Genomic DNA, 16,726 nt, shown 5'->3' on the forward strand with positions numbered 1-16,726 from the left:
ATTTTTAGGATAAAACCTGATAACTTCTTTTTTTTTTTTTTTTTTTTTTGTCAGTTCACTCACAATCGTTTACAATGGCTTCATGTCCAAAACAATAACTGCAAAAACAGTTCATTTTCTTCAAAGCAAAAAATCCTTCTGTACTTTCGACAATAGTCAAGTATCAGATAGATGTATCCAGATTACACGCAGGGAGCTTTCATGCCATCTTTGCTATTCTTACTCATATTTCACTCGACTGTGACACATTTCCCTGTGTCATTACTGAACTGCAATCTTTACCCAATGATTTCTTGTATCTTCTGTTGCGTTATTATTATTGTTGATCTATTTTATAAATTCTGAATACTAACTACTAACAAACAATTTCCCCTCAGAGATAAATGGAGCTGCTAACTAACTATGCTGTTGTGACAGTGCAGGGTTTCCTGTTGAACTAAAGGCGAGATTATTATTATTAACTAAAGGGGAGATTATTTGACATTATTGAGCCCCTGGAGAATTGTACACTCTGCAGAAGGCTTTCTTGTTAAGGCTCCACAAGAGATGCTGAACCTGGAATGCTGAGCAACATACTCGCATATACATGTGCGCATAAAATGCATAATCACAGATAATAAATCCAAAGAATTATTTCTTTGACCAATCACAACGGTGCACTTGATAAAGCTCTCTGATACAATGAGACATAGAGTGTAATTAACTTGGTAACTTGGTTTAATCTAGAGTGCAAACTGTTGGACTACAAGGAAATCTGATTATAAGAATGATTTACTAGTGTTTGGTGTCCTCACCTCCACAGCCACGCTCCACATCTCCCACCTTGTGGAGAGCATCTGCCAGTAGGTCAGGCAATCTTCCATTCAAGTCCACAGATGCTAGGCAGCCCTTGTATCCCTCCCTGGATGCTATTAACCTGGGCAGACTGTTGTACATGCTCTTCCCAACACCTCCAATGTACAACTCTCCTGTAAGTTATGAGATGATGAGAAGAAAAACATCGCTAGCAAATTCAGAGAACATGTTGTTGCAAATTTCCAAAAATTTGTACAGTGTACAGAGAAATTTCAGAGGAAATCCATGGGTTAATAGTTATTCATGTATCTATTCACGACTGTGGAAAATCTAATATATCAGCCATAAACACTTGGATATGGTATGTGCTAATGACTGAAAGCTCACCTTTTAAATCCAGGTTGCGGGCACCATTGGCATGCTGCGTGACAGTGCGGGAATCAATTTTCAGGACATGTACATTGTTGTTGTCACGTGAAATCACAACATTGTGCCACTGGTTGTCATTAAGAGGCTTGTCTGAGTTTCCCTTCATTAGTGATGGTCCGTTTCCCAAGTCGAAAACATAGTGAACGTACCTATAGGACAATGATATTTGGTTACGATCACTCATTCCTATGACAATTTATCCTCATATACCAGTTACAAATTAGGATGTCAGCTTTGTTAACTAAAATTCTAAGAAATAATTTTCATCACAGTTTAATGTAATGCTGTATGTAACATATTTTTGAGTAACCTTTAGCATCATTTAATGGTAAAAACTTTGCTTAAAACCATGGTGTGTACAATCTGATACATGTCTCCTGCCCCCTGCTGGACACCTTTTCACCTACAATAATTTTTATTTCTAATGATAATAAACACTAACAATGCAAAATAATAATAATAATAATAATAATGATAATTATCATTGTTGTTGTTTTGTTGCTGTTTTTAAGGTCTAAACAAAAACATTTCTAAATCCTTTTTAACTCTTTATCAGGCAAGTGACTTATTTTGGGATCACTTTGTTTTCTTTCATTTTCAGCATAAAACAATTTTTTTTTTAATGTAACAACAGAATGCAGGTCTTACATACCAGAAGGACAATTTTAGGTTAAAATGTCTAATTTCAGGGTATTTCATTGAGTACCCTATAAAGGGTTAATCTACACTAAATTAATTACACTACAAAGACAATATATTTATTGTTTTATTTGATCTAATAGATAAGCTTCCTTTTTTTTCAGGGGGCAAATATTCACTCATTTTAGAATAAATGCCTTCTTATTTTAGCAAAACATTCTAGGCCACATTCTGCATGAATGTGGCTTCACAGTAAAAGAGTGCAGGTACTAAACTGGCCTGCCAGCAGTTTAGATCTGTATACCATTAAAAATGTTGTTATAAAGTGCAAAATATGACAATGGAGACTCTGGACTGTTGAGCAACTAAAGTCATACATAAAACAACAAGACAATTCCACCTACAAAGCTTCAACAATTAGTGTTCTTGGTTGAGCTTATTGTTAAAAAGAAAGCTGATGTAACACAGTGGTAAACGTGTCCCTGTCCCGGCTATTCAGGCATCAAATTCCAAATTTTGAAAAAACAAACCCAAAAGCAATAAAGTTTATTAGTTTTACCATTAAATATAATATCTTTGTAGTGCATTCCACTGAATATAAATTAAAAATTATTTGCAAATCACTGTGTCCTACTTTTATTTACGTTCTACACGTCTCAACTTTATTAGAACTGAAGTTGTACAAAGCAATGCAGATGAGTGCACATCTGTCTGCCATTTTATTTTGCAATCCCACAATGGTTGCTTAAAAATGGCAGTGAATTTATGTCTTAAATTTCTTGCTGACACTGAATGAAGGTCTGTGAATATATGTTAGCATGACTATCCAGGCTGTAGTCACACCAATGTGTTGTGTAGAAATGCAACCATAAGACAGAGCAAAGTGGATCTGAGTTGTGCAACAATCACGCATAAGCAGCAACATTTCAAACATAACAGAGAGCAGCCAGAAAACAAAGGCAGAAGTGCTGGAAACCTTTCCTCGTCTGTGTTGTCTGTGTAAGCTTCTGCTTCTAACTCCAGATCTGAACGAGACCTCCTGCTGACTAATTGCTTACTGAAAGAAACTCTGCATAGTCTGACAGTGGGAAGACGCAATTCTTGCTTTGCTGGTTCTGCTTTTACAACCAATTTCTGCTTTCTGTCTGCAGGAAAAACGGATGTATGATGAATAAAAAAAACTCAGAACATATTTGTGAATCTGTCAAAATGCCAAACGTTTTTTGCATGTGGGAACAACTCCGGTTTCTGAACCTATGCTTCCTCTGTTTTTTCTCTTCAACATTTATGATGAACAAACAATTTATAGACACTTGTTGCTTCACTTCAAGGGGTTCACAACTGACTAATAATGAAAGACTGTACTTCTCTAAATACAACCTTTCTCTATCATTTGCTCATACAAACCAAAAAAGATCTACAGTTACTTCTGAACAATACTTTAATATTATAGTTGAGAGCATCTGCATGTGAATGGTGAAACTGGTTCTCATGAAGATACAGTTATGTTGCAAAAAGAGATTAAATTTAGTCCAAAATGTTATCATTTTCACACCCTAATGAAGTAACAATAAATGATAACTGTGTTTTGATAAAGCGCTGTTATTAAAGGAACTTGAGGTGAAAATTAATTGTCAAATGTTGGTCTAGAACAAAGCTGAAAACATATTAATGGTTGAACCACATCCTTATGAGTGTCTGTTTATTATCAAATGAGTTCTATTTCCTTGATGTATATACTAGCAACACTTCATTATGGGTAATATTGAAGGGCATGATCAAATGATCTAATGTATGTCACAGCTTCAACTAGAAGACCTGTAATTTGTAACTCAGGAAACAAGAAATTATTATGTTCAAAATGTTACTGAAGTATAAAACTAGGTATACAGTACATAAATACTTCACTAAATAGACCTTTTAGCTTTCTTCTGTCAAGATAGGTATGCAGGTCATATGTTAGCAACACTCCAGTACTCACCCTTTGACCAACTCTACCACAATAAAGTCACTACCATCTCCAGAGTTGTAAAGTATCAGGCCATCGGGACTGGTCGTCTTGAATTGGAAGAAAAGGTGCATTGAAGCGTAGGCCTGCAAAGTGGAAAAGGCCAGGTAGCTGGCTTGAGTTAGAAAAGTTACAGGATTGGCAACAATGTGCCTCATGCCAAATCGCGCATTCAGCTCGCAGTAAGAGATGTCTCCATTCTTGCACTGATCCAGATAGAGGATTCCGTTGAAGGAAAGGGCTTGTAGATGGCCAATGAAATTGGAAGGCACCACTGAGATGAAGCGCCGCTCCGTCATGATCCCTGTCTCAATGTTGTTGAACTCCAGGCGGGTGTGGCCGCCGACCATGTGGCCTACAAAACACAGAATTCTGCTAAAACTGCGAAAAGCTTTGAGCATCTGCATAGTTTCTTTGCCGCTACTATACCTTCCACTGTCACATTGTCTACAGATAGCTGCAAGTTCTTCCCACGCCGCATCACCTTCACTGTGTGCCACTCGTTGTCATTCAGCTTCTCGCCTACAAGGAGAATCTCTGGTCCCTTGCCTGAGAGGAGGAAAGCATCAAGTGACAATCATACCACATGAGAGCAGTATCCTTCCACACAAAGCTCTTCACTTAAAAAGCACTCTAAAAGTGCATTGATTCATTTACTTATCTCTCACGCAGGTATCCAGACATTCACGTTCACTTCACAGCTAAATAGATAACTAGACAAAAAAAAACCAAAAAAAAACTACAACAGCGCATATTTTTTAAAAGTGAATGTGAATATACGTAATATAAAATGCAGAGAAAAAGAAGGACTTATTGTCTTTTAAAAGAGTAAATTGTGTGATGTCTGTTGGGAAAAACTTGTTAGGTGGTATTTGTTGACCTGGCTCAAAAGCATAGTTGAAATCTTCTGAATTTCTTGACTATCAACTATCTATCTTTTTTTTTTTTTTTTTTTTTTTAAACTGGTTTCAAAATAGGTCACAGAGCAGAAGCTTGCCACTGCAGCACCGTCAACCCAAATCAGTGCCTATGCAACAGGCCGACACGGCAGTTCAAAGGAGTTCTGACATTGCTTGGGAAACTAATTGGCCATGCCTAAGCTGACTGCGCCTTTAGGGGTTTGTCTGTCTAATTGAGCTCAGGGTGCAGGAGAATTACAGGGGACGCATAGAGGACAATAAATGAAAAACATCAACTGGTTTCTGAACACTTTACAGTTTCATCCTTGGGGAAATCAAACTCTGCCTAGAGACTTTGACCATGGCGACATATTAAATGTCTCTACAGTACAGTGCATGATGCCACCATCCACCTGGTGAATACTGAGTATGCACACTGAGTGGATCAATACCCTCAAAACCCTGATCATTCTACATATGATGGATTTACTTAGATTTAGCAATAAGAACCCTTAACTGGATCTGCATTCAGCCAGAAAACAGTGATGGCTGTGTTGCAGAGCACGAACTAGATGAACAGACAAGACCTGCAGTAATGAGAGAGGAGATAGTAGGGTGCTGAATAGATGGGACTCTTAATCAAATCAGTTCTTCTCAGAGGGGAGCTACCCTGCCAACTGAGCGTAAGCCCAAGCATACTAATCCAAAAACAGGAAAACAGGCATTTCCGTGCAGAGGAAAGGGACGGAGGTCACGTTTTGTTACATAAATATTAAAAGGTAAAAGTTTTGAAACCATTTTTTTCTTAATATAGAATATATTGTGTGTGTTTATCCTTGGATTATTGTGTACACACATGCAGCGATGATCTCATTACCTCAAAAGTATCATATAGAAGAATCCCCTGTTGTGGTTTGAGCTTGCCTGTGATTAAGTATTTAACAATGAACATGAATAAGAAATCTGTTATGCTTGGCAAATTAATTGTGATTAATAATGCATTACTCTCTACATATTTCCATTACATCTTATTACATTAGTTGTTTTAAACAATTAAAAGCATCTTTATTGATATTGACATCAGAGATGCTGCCTGTGCTGCTGCTTGGACCGAAACCTAATTGTGTAGCACTGCTTGCTTAACATATAAAACCCTTTGTGGCTCCAAACAGAGGTAATGCAACTTGACTCAGCTGGGGTGAAATGGGACAGTAAATGAAATTTAGAGGAGTAGAGTCACACAATAGGTTTCTATTCCTTTGCAGCATGTTTCTGCTCCTCCACCTGAGACTGGTGGCTGCATCGTCCACAACGAGGATCATCGCTGTGTTAGGTTTTAAAAATGATACATGGTGAGTCTGTTAAAATTTCACGGATGCATTTCTAAAAGGAATATATCCATGCAAAAGCAAACCGCATTTCCCTTCAGGAATAAAGATCTAACTCTAATCCTGCAAGGGGTATAAAAATGATGGAATATGACGTGTATTATTGTGGATGTTTGATTGTAAGCCCTTTGAAATTTTTGCCTCCTTTAAGAATGCCCTCACTTCCCAAGCTTACTTTCTAGAGACGTAAGACCACGCCTCACACGATAAGGGTCTGTTTTGTCCGGTTTGATTCTCACTTAGAATCGACTTCAATTAATACTTTCAAACAAAGACAACTTCAAAGGCATGGTGCAGCTATGCAGGTCATGCTTGTGTGTGAGCTGACACCGTGAATGCATGATCTGCATTTTAATTAAAGAACGCTATGGTAATTCAGTAATTTGGTGGACTTTATTTCCAAACTGCTTGGTGCACCATTACTCCCCAGTTGCACAAGAGTTAACCAGGAGCATTGCAGCAATATTTGTTTTTAAGAAATTTTACCCTCTTTCTGTGTCTCTGGCTATGGATTGTTTATTGACAACCAATACAGAGGGGCTACTGCTCTGATTCCATCAAAAGAAAGCTACACTTGCATGAGAAATATGAATGATCAATCCTTTAATTAGGTTGTGGTGTAGTCCATCAAAGTAATTAAAGAAACTCACAAAAAATACGCTGATGTAAATTGCACTGTAGCACTCATTTGTAATAAATGTTGGTAAAATCCATTAAAAAAAGACAACCATCATCATGAGTTAAGCTTTTGCATAGCTGTATGTGAATGCCTCTGTGTGGAAAAATAAGCAGTTTTTAGAACTGTTGCAGCGGGTCAATCCTGCATGAGTGAGTGAGTTTAATACCCGTCATTGATGATGAAAAGGCAGACAGAAAGCATCACCACAACATTACTTTGTCTGTTTTAGATATTACCAGCGTGACAGGATAGACTTATAGACTTAATAAAAAAAAAGTCATGCTAATCATGCTGACAGATTAAATAGATGTGTTAATCTGTTTGCTTTGGTTTTTGAGTGCTTGTTTGTTCATTGTACGTCAGATTTTCATGTTCTGGACTTCTTTCCATTCTGTACATCTTGTGTCTCGTTCGTTGTGTATTCAGTTAAACTTATTGTTTTTTTGTCACACCAGGTCTTGAGTTTTGATCGCCACACCTGCCTCTACAGTCAGTGTGTGAAGGTACAATGCCATCTGCTGGTAGGAAAATTATAATTGCACAATTATGGCCGGATCTAATGCTTAAAATAAATCCATCTAGTCTCATTCAGTCAGTTGAAGTATTTTTCTTCTCTATAATCTATATTTTATATTTCACAAAAAGAAAAAAAAAAACGGCTTGTACAGAGATATTCCACACAAGTTTATACACACTACTTACCTTGATAAAAAAAAGAAAAGAAAAGTACAATCAGTTCAATACAATGGCCAGTTGATTTGAGCATTTACACATGCAGGGAATCTGTCTTACAAGCATATGTCCTTATTTGATACAACACCTTTAAAGGCGTACGTCCGATCAGCAGATTGACACGAGACAGAATGACTGATTGTGGCTGAGTGAGTCTTAAATTATGGATGATTTGATGCTTAAATTTGATTGGGAGCGCTTTATGCAATCAAACCTTTCACTTCATGTGATCAAATATACCAAACAGCTACAGTTTGTCCACGTTAGTAAGAAACTGAACAAACATATTTAATCAAAATTAGTCTACAACTCCAGTTCCATAAATGCAAGACACCAATATTAAAACCACAACAGAATGTAGAAAACATATTATCTGTTGAAAGTGAGGTGTTTATTTTGAGCTTATCTTGGATCTGATGGAAGCAACACGTCTTAAATATATTTTGACAAGCATCTAAGATCTGACATGTTAACAAAAAACAACAACAAAAAACAAAACAAAACACACCTTAATCTACGATGTGTGGTGTCATTTCGGAATTAAAAGCGTTCAATGTAAAAATAAAGACTTAGTATATTCCACCATCTATGGAGAAAGGAAAAGATTACAAGAATCTAGAGATATTTCTGATTGCAAAGGACACAATTGAAGATTAATATTCATGCTTGAGATCTTTTGATTTTCAGGCTCCATCATGTCTGGATTGGACAGAGATTGTTCCACATCTTATCAGCTCTCAGTTCAAACTTATTAACCAACGAGGTGTTGGGATTTATTAGTAGCTACAAAACTTAAATATGCTCCAATCCAAATGAGATTGAGAAGGCCTTGCATATTTCAGCACGACAGTGCTAAACCGCACAGTAATACAGCATCTATTACAACAGCATGGCTTCATCAATCAAAAAATGCCTCATTTCCAATGTTTTATATTTTCTACGTTCAGTTGGGAATGAAACAATAGTTATGAAATTTGCAAATCACTGGAGTTTTATTCACATGCATTAAATAAAAAACAATGTCATATTTTTTAAATACAGTATTTTACCTTTATAGAAATATGCAAAGAGGTTTGTTTGTCAATGAAATTTTTAATTTATTTGATTTATTTGAATGTTTTTTTAAAAAATTTTTTTTATGAAATAATATATAATCATAATTTTAAAATGTAAATATCTGATATAATATAGCTGTGTCATTTAATTTTACATAATTACAATGTGTGCATTTATGCTCCATTATATCATCTATTTATTTATTTTTAAGTGCACGGGACTGTATTGCATGACTCACTAACATCTAATGAAGTGGTTCACTTACAAATATATAATCTTCATTTTGAATATGCAAGAAAAAAACTTGAAGAAAGGTGTCCACTATAGTGACCAGAATGTTTGAAAGGGTAATACACCGCATCTTGACGTTTTTAGGACTTGATATTGGAAAGCATTAGAAAATATAATAGATCCAAACAAGCTCTCAGTTAAAATTTGATGAGTGATAACTTCTAGAAGACTTTCTGTCTGGGGTGATGTAGATCAGCAAGCTGTTCACTTCTCCACTGGTGACAGCTTTTTGTCTGTTTCTGATACTCCTGCAGCCTCAACCAAAACCTAAAATGTATTTTGTTTACTGTTTGGTGAACAGTGCTATCTGCGTCATAAATTCCAGTCATTGTTCTGTGAATTAAAGTATCGCTTCATTCCACATGGCTATGAAAAACAAGAAAATCTATTTTCTCAGTTCAGAGGAAGCTCTTACTTTGCTATTCATCTCTCTATGAATTACTTCAATAACCCATTGTTCAAGAAAGTCTGTTTGAGGTTTGCTTTGTTTTATATTGCAATTTTTCACAGTTCAAGTGTGGATTTTATTGGTGAATTTTATTAGATTTGAGTTGATTGTTAATTATGAATGATTTTAGACAATTTTTAAATGTCTTTAGTTCATTTTATTTGGATGTCTGGTAGAGGATTACTTGTGCAGTTCAAGTCTTTATCAGAAAAAACAGTGTCTGTTGATGTGTAATGAATAGTTTCATTTAGACCCTCAAAGGGCTCAATATGAAAACTGACATTCGATAATTAGATTTACAAACACAATAACACCCCACCACAGTTCCTCAAGAAGGAAATAGCTATTTGCATCAAATTACCCCCCCCCCCCCCACACACACACCCACACCCACACACACACACACACACACACACACACACACACACACACACACACACACACACATTTCAATGTTCATACAACAACTAGTCTTTTTAACAGCTGATGTTCTTGTGTCAAACTAATATTCTGATCACATTTCAAACATTTAAGTTAATAGCATCACTTCTGTTTGAGTAATTACTCCCCAGCAAAACATTCTTATTCCTCTAAAGTGAGATTATGAGTTCTCTTCCTCATGAAAAGCATTTGCTGATTATAAACATACCGAATCCATTTATCAGTCATGAAGAGCTAATTAGTGAAAGGCAAAATGAATGGCAAACAGTAGATTACCGCATATTAAATCTGGCTACATTTGACGATAAAACAATAAGAATATGTTTCATTTATATTGATGGGTTTCTGCAGAAGGTGGGTGTTCTGCTAAAAGATAAAATTATATTCAGCTGTGCAACTGTTGCTACAGTGAGGTCTCTTTCTTGCTCTCATCTCAATAATGATCTTTAGAGAAAGATAACCGAAACAGTCAACAGGAGCTGTGGCACAGAGCAAATGAATAATGTTCTGTCTCACAAGGGAAGAAAGGCAAAAAGCACATAAGCACACTACAGAGCATGTTCTCTACATGATGGTACAGTAGATAATCATAGGAGACACTTACTGAGATTACAGTCTATCCTGATACAATCTGGTGAGAGAGAGAGTGAGATGGTGAGATTAAAAGAAAAAAGAACAGTACAAAAGAGGAGAATATTTCACATCCTTCAAGGTACATTCTGCAGACAGTTCAGTGCTTTTCAGAGCCCACCATCCGGGGACAGCCTCGAGAGTCTAAATCGCCACTTTCCTCCCTGCAGTCTTCGTAATATTAGAAAAAAAAAAAACCAAACAAAAGGATCAGTGAGCGAAAGGACAACATCAGTGTGTGTCTGGCACTCCTGGAGGCATAGCAGGGCAGTTCAAAGGTAGGGATCAATAAGAGTTTTATTGATTACAAAAGTAAAAGGTGTCCCTGTGTGGCTGTTATTTCTGCATCGATGTTATCCCTGCTGTGGCTGCTTACATTTGGTTTTGGCAAAACTGGATTGTTTCAGATTCTGTGACTGATAGTTTTCCTGACATGTGCTTTGGGGGGTAATTCTGCAAACATACACTGCTATGAGGAAAGTCGTCTGGAGCAGATAACAAAAATAGAAAATGGAGCATGTGCTTAACAGTTCTGAAAGAAGAAAAAATGAATACAGTGTAAAATATAGTCCCAATGGATTTGTGCAGAATTTGCAATAAATTGTTTTAATCCCATAAAAAAGCCATTACAAGTTCATGTTAACATATTTTGGTGTCTCAAAAAGCCACAGTCTACAAAATATAATTAATTTGATGTCATTACTATAATCATTATAACTGTTGAAATAAATTGTTTTGTTTTTTTAGTTTTGCAATTTCTAAAAAAAAACAACAACTTTAAAATGTCCTGCAATGAAGCCTCTTTATTCCGTAGGATTATTGACATAATATTTTTCACATCAGATACAGAGAGAAAGTGGCGATTTGCACAACCTGCAGCCACAATGAAACTTACACCTTGAAAATGGTGGCCAAAGCTCACATCTGATGCTTTGCCAACATTATTTCATATCTGAAATAGTAAATATCTTATAAATCTACGTGAAATATTCAAATTGCTCGCCCGTTAAATGGATTCAACCACTCATTGTCTGCATGTATTGAATAATTAAAGTGTCCTAGCTGACAAGAATACGCCAGTGTAAGCCATGTGGCGGAGGAGTGCTCTCAAGCTGTCAACCATCACAGAGCAGTGGAAATGGACAGCCAGAGACCAGAGACTTTCTGCTGCGGATGTGTGTGAGTATGTGCATGCGTCCATCAGAAGCACCTGCTGCTCAGTGAAGTGAGTCTAAACTGGACGGCCCAGTAAATGTGAGGGGATGGAACTACAATGGGACCATCTACAGGGTGAGTAGTTTAAGTGGTGATATTTCACAGTAATGATGGATCAGGTCTCTGACTGCCCTCTCCTTGAACTGCAGACAAGCCATTGAAGGGCTGAAAGAGCCAAGACGGTCAGGTGGGACCCGACCCTAGGATGAACTCAGAGAGAAAGAAAGAGAGAGAGAAAAGGCAGAATAAACATACACACTCACACAGTTGCTTAAAAAAAGGCACCAAACCCTTGTTCTTTCCTGAAATCAACTTTGGATTTACATTAACTTTATATTTTCCAATCAACTGTTCATTCCTTCCCTGAATTTAAGGTGTAAACAGAAAACATAATACTCATTTTCTACTTTAAGTGACAAACATATGAGTTTTGTGAAGCCTCCCCAGTCAAATGTTTAAGTGTACAATTAATATCACTGCAGCTGCCCACGGTATAAGGTTAGTTTAATTTTATAAATCTTTCTCCCCACATTTACCTTGGAATTAAGTTATTCAGTAAACATAAATATGCAAATATCTTTTCTTAAAACACACAATCTTTCTTTTGCTTAAAGCTTTTTTGTTCAAGCTCAAAATAGTTTCAACAACAACAACTGTGCTGTTTGGGAATTCAGGGAGGTCTTGGGTTCATATGACTCAGTTACCATGGAAACACAATTAGATCTTTTTTTTTGTCAAATGTCAAACCATTTTTTTCTCTCTCTCTCTCGCTCTGTTCTGCCATTTGTTGCATTTATTTAACTGTCAGTGCAGAACGAAGGCAAATGTAAGAAGAGTTTTGGGAGAAAGGAGATTATTCTTTTGTTTTTATTCATGTAAACCCTGGTTTTATAAAACCCACGGTATGTTAAGCATGTTGCTGTAAATTGCAGTTCGCTATTAGGCCGTAAGCAAAGGCTGAAAGTAACAAATTTGGTAGCTTTGAAACAAATGCTGGGGAAATATTTACTTCCCTCACACACATAAGTGGTTTCTTATTTAATTCCCCACTGAAACTACAGCTATAGATGTAGAACATATAAACCCCCTTGTGTTTAGTTTGATGGGAATACATTGAGCTACTTAGAAACGCTTCAGGTCACAACCTTTTAATGATTAATTTCAAATGGATTCAGCAGAATTTATTATTATATTTATATTATTATATATAATTTTTTTAAAATATTTTTTTAAAAAGTAAATGCATTAAAAGAACAAACAAGATGTGCTCATCTTTTTAGGCAACTGTAGGTGCTGTGTATGTAGATGGAAATGGGAGAGTCTCAGACAAAACAGATGTTTATTATCTGTCTAGGAGATGAGTCCGAAAAGGTTAAGTGGCAATATCTGTTCATATCTGCTGTAGCAGCTTTACCCAAGTTCACAGTGAGCTTCACTCTGCCTCCGTCTAGCTCCACACGCAGGGTGTCCGCTGACTGCTGGGATGTGGTGGCCATCAGCAATCCAAAAGCCCTCTGGGACATAAAGCGTAGGGACAGATCCTCGGCCTCTGTGTGCAGTGTCCTTGGCAGCAGCACCTTCAGATACATGCTGCCGTCGTAGCTCACTGTGGTGGCCTCTGTAGATTTCAGCACGTTAGCAGACGGTAAAACTTAAACAAAATCACAACATTAAACCAAAAATGCCAAATGGATTTTACTGGAGAAAACCTGAGCTCTCTTTTGAGATTATCTTTGGTGCTGCATGAGATTATTTTAGACTGCAGTTTGCATCAGTTGCAGCAGATGGCAGAAAAAGCCCAGAGCAGACAAAGACAGCGGCGAGCTTACAGCAGCAATTAAATTTCTGAAGGATTCATACCCATCCTAGTGCAATACAGGGGGGGGGGATTTTTATACATCCCTCATACTATTAGCTGCCAATGGATCTGGGTAATTTGGCCTCTGTGTGAGAAACCATCTGCATGGTTAACGCAGAGTGATTCAGGCTGAATTACTGTGCTGAAGCACCCCTGCATTTCAAATATAACACTCATAGCACTGGCAATCTCGTAATACTGACAATTCATTAATGAATCTCTCCACTGTAGGAAAATACTACGATTAACTTTTAAATGATTTTAACAAAATAAATTTTTAAAAAATTAAAACAAACAAAAAAACAAAAAAACAACATTATTTCCCATTGTGCTGTAACTGTCACCAGACTGCTTTATAGACATAATCCAATCATTTCAGGTGAGCAACACTTATTAAAATGTGAGATTATGCTGGTATGATCTTACTACACCTACAGATGAAATTGATATTGCTTGAGAGCAATGAGTATTAGGTGTGAGGATGATTTTCTTTTTTCAGTATTCATATTATTTCTGTCAGTGCAGTCACTCTTTACACCTCAGCTTATAAATAAAATACCAACCAAAGTGTGTTAAAAGCTTTTGCAGCAGCATTTTAAAATCAGTCATCCTCCCCATCCACTACCACCCCTTCCAGAAACTCTTACCCTTCTCACAGTTGAGACCTAGATATCCGGTGCCATTGCAGTCACAAATGTGGCGGTTCCAACCTTCTCTGCAGTGTCCCCCATTGGCGCATATGTCTCTGGCACATCTCACGTGCGTCTCCCTGGTGCAGAAACTGCTGACACCTGTGGCGCTTTGAACCTCTGCCAACCTCCACAGGTTCCGGCTCTGCCCATCAATAAAGAGGTCTCTGACACAGCCCACAAAGCCAAAGCCAAGTGAAGCTGACCACACCTCAGGGGGGAGAATAAGGGCTTGGCGATCTTCTGGTAAACCTCCAAGATACATGTCTCCATCTAGGTCGAGGATCTCACTGCCTTCATTAGCAGTGAAAGGGATGCTCTGGCCGTTCACGGAGATAAAGCCTGTGGGATAAGAAATTTGGAGTGAGTCAGCTTGAAATAGCAGAATGGCTTTATTGCAGAGAAGAAAGGAGACAGGTGTGTGTGGGTTTGTTAAGTGAGAAGTAACAATAAAAGCAAAAGAAGAGGAGAAGGAAGTGGGAAAAAGTGTGCTTGTTTTAAAAAGTCCAGATAAGGAAAAAAGTGCCTTTGAATTATAGTTGTTGGCAAAAGCAGAAATAAAAAAAAAAGAAAGAAAATTTACAATAAATGATGAATGGACATTCTAATGTTAGAAATAGAAAGGACACTGTGAATTGTTGGAGTCCTCTAAGAAGGCAGAAAATTTGCATTCTACAAATAAAGCAGACATCTCCAAATTTCACTTGGACTGGGTGACTGTATAATTGCCCACTTGTGAAATAGGTTAACACAGATTTCAAATGTCATTTGCAGATAATAGCAACTAAAAATATAACTATAATTAAAATCTAATATGCGTGCATGCTTCACTGCAGTGAATAAAAAGCGACGAGAGTGTGCGGATGTCGCCGCATCCATGCTGGCATATGGCAATTTCACAGTTTGGAGCCCTTTAAACTCCACGGCTAAAACTGGAGATGCAAAGAAACATGCAGAAGGCTTCCCCCACCTTCACAAACACATCAAATTATCTTACCATTACGCCCCTTTCTCTGGAAGTCCACATGGCACCATTCGCCATCATCCAGCCTCTTGTTACTGGCTTTGATTTTAATACTGCCAGAGCCCATGTCCATCACAAGATAGAGAAGTCCTTCCAGCAGTTCTATGGCGAAGAAGTCGGCTCGGGGCTTCCTGTCTGGCAGAGTACCCTGCAGACTGCCGTGACTAAACAACAGCAGACCATTGGGTTCTGTAGTGCGGAAGTCAAAAGAAATGGCCCCTGTCTTCTTTGTGTTCCACCTGGACAGTGTCAAGTATGCAGACGGTGTGTCAAAGGTGACAGGCTCCAAGGCTTCCACATTCTCGCAGCTGAATATCAGGTCACCATGGATACTGATCCTAGGGTCCCGCTGTTCAGCCAGCTGTGACAGTTCCAGTCTAAACTCATTATTCTTGTAGACCACCTAATAAATGAGAGAGATGTTGTGGTGAGATGACAGCTGGAAAGGTGAATGAATTAAGTGGAAAGGTTGAATATTAGTCATCAATAAATATGAGAATCAATATGACAGCAGCATACAGCAGACTGAGTCATCCCTGATACCAGAGCTGTGATTAAAAAAATTACCCTGGTGATAATTGATGCCTTTAGAAATGATGGATCAAATAGACTGACATCATCCATTACACACATACAGCATTATTTGTGGCTTGTGCTGTAGAAGGCACACAAAACTGAACACACTGCATTGTGTACCAACACTCATACACTGACTGCTTCAGATTGTTTATTAGATTTGGAAATTACATTTCAACCCAGTAACATTTTGTTTGTAAATTCTCTACTTAATATAAATTATGCTAAAGATACAATTAGGAGTTTATTGGCATGGCATACTGGTAAAACTGAGAAATATATTCAGATGAAACGCAAAGATCTACATGTTCCTACACTGAGACTGTCTTACTCTCACTATAGGGGAAAAAAACAAATATTACATGTATACTAAGGCTAACAAAAAAATCTAGTTCATGCACATATGGTTTGTGAGGGCATAGGTGACCTTTATCTTCTACATGTGCAGTACACATTTCATTATTTCCAAAGGTAAATATGATAAATATGGATACAAAGCAGCAGCAAAAGAAAGAAAGAAAGAAAGAAAAAAAAAACAATTTAGCATTCTACCAGAGCAAACTGAATAATAAAAAATGGATATTCTCTTAAGGTCATCTTTTTACAGTACTGAATAACATGGGTTTGTTGTGTATTTTTCTACAATCCAGCATTAATGGGCATTGACTAAAAAGCAGATGGTTTGCTCCACAGATTGTTTTTAAATATCTTCAATAGGAACCAGTTGGAAAATGTTTGGCACTTCAACAAAAACTAAATAGGTCCATAAATACAACATAAATCACTGTCATGAAAAAACTTCCACACATCGGAGGGGAGCCAGTCAACAAACAGGAACTCTCATTGCTTATTCTTTGCACACATGAACCAGTCCATTTTTCAGCTCTCTGGTTTCACTGAATTTGTCATCATATCAGGTTTGTTAGCAT

The 16,726-nt window shown here is 37.3% G+C and overlaps 1 protein-coding gene across 1 annotated transcript in view; it reads right to left on the reverse strand.

Moving 5' to 3' along the window:
• The window catches only part of nrxn2a (neurexin 2a), a gene marked incomplete at both ends in the record, with an annotated part of 106,316 nt that overhangs the window by 62,442 nt on the left and 27,148 nt on the right, over positions 1-16,726 (reverse strand). The window contains 8 exons of the mRNA XM_079247408.1: positions 795-968; positions 1,183-1,373; positions 3,845-4,226; positions 4,301-4,420; positions 10,410-10,436; positions 13,065-13,268; positions 14,156-14,539; positions 15,195-15,624. Of these exons, the coding sequence (XP_079103534.1) occupies positions 795-968; positions 1,183-1,373; positions 3,845-4,226; positions 4,301-4,420; positions 10,410-10,436; positions 13,065-13,268; positions 14,156-14,539; positions 15,195-15,624 (1,912 nt within the window). The remainder of the gene's footprint in view (positions 1-794; positions 969-1,182; positions 1,374-3,844; positions 4,227-4,300; positions 4,421-10,409; positions 10,437-13,064; positions 13,269-14,155; positions 14,540-15,194; positions 15,625-16,726) is intronic.

This window comes from Telmatherina bonti (assembly GCF_933228915.1).
Source record: "Telmatherina bonti genome assembly, chromosome: 10".
In the NCBI taxonomy this organism is placed as follows: Eukaryota; Metazoa; Chordata; class Actinopteri; order Atheriniformes; family Telmatherinidae; genus Telmatherina; species Telmatherina bonti.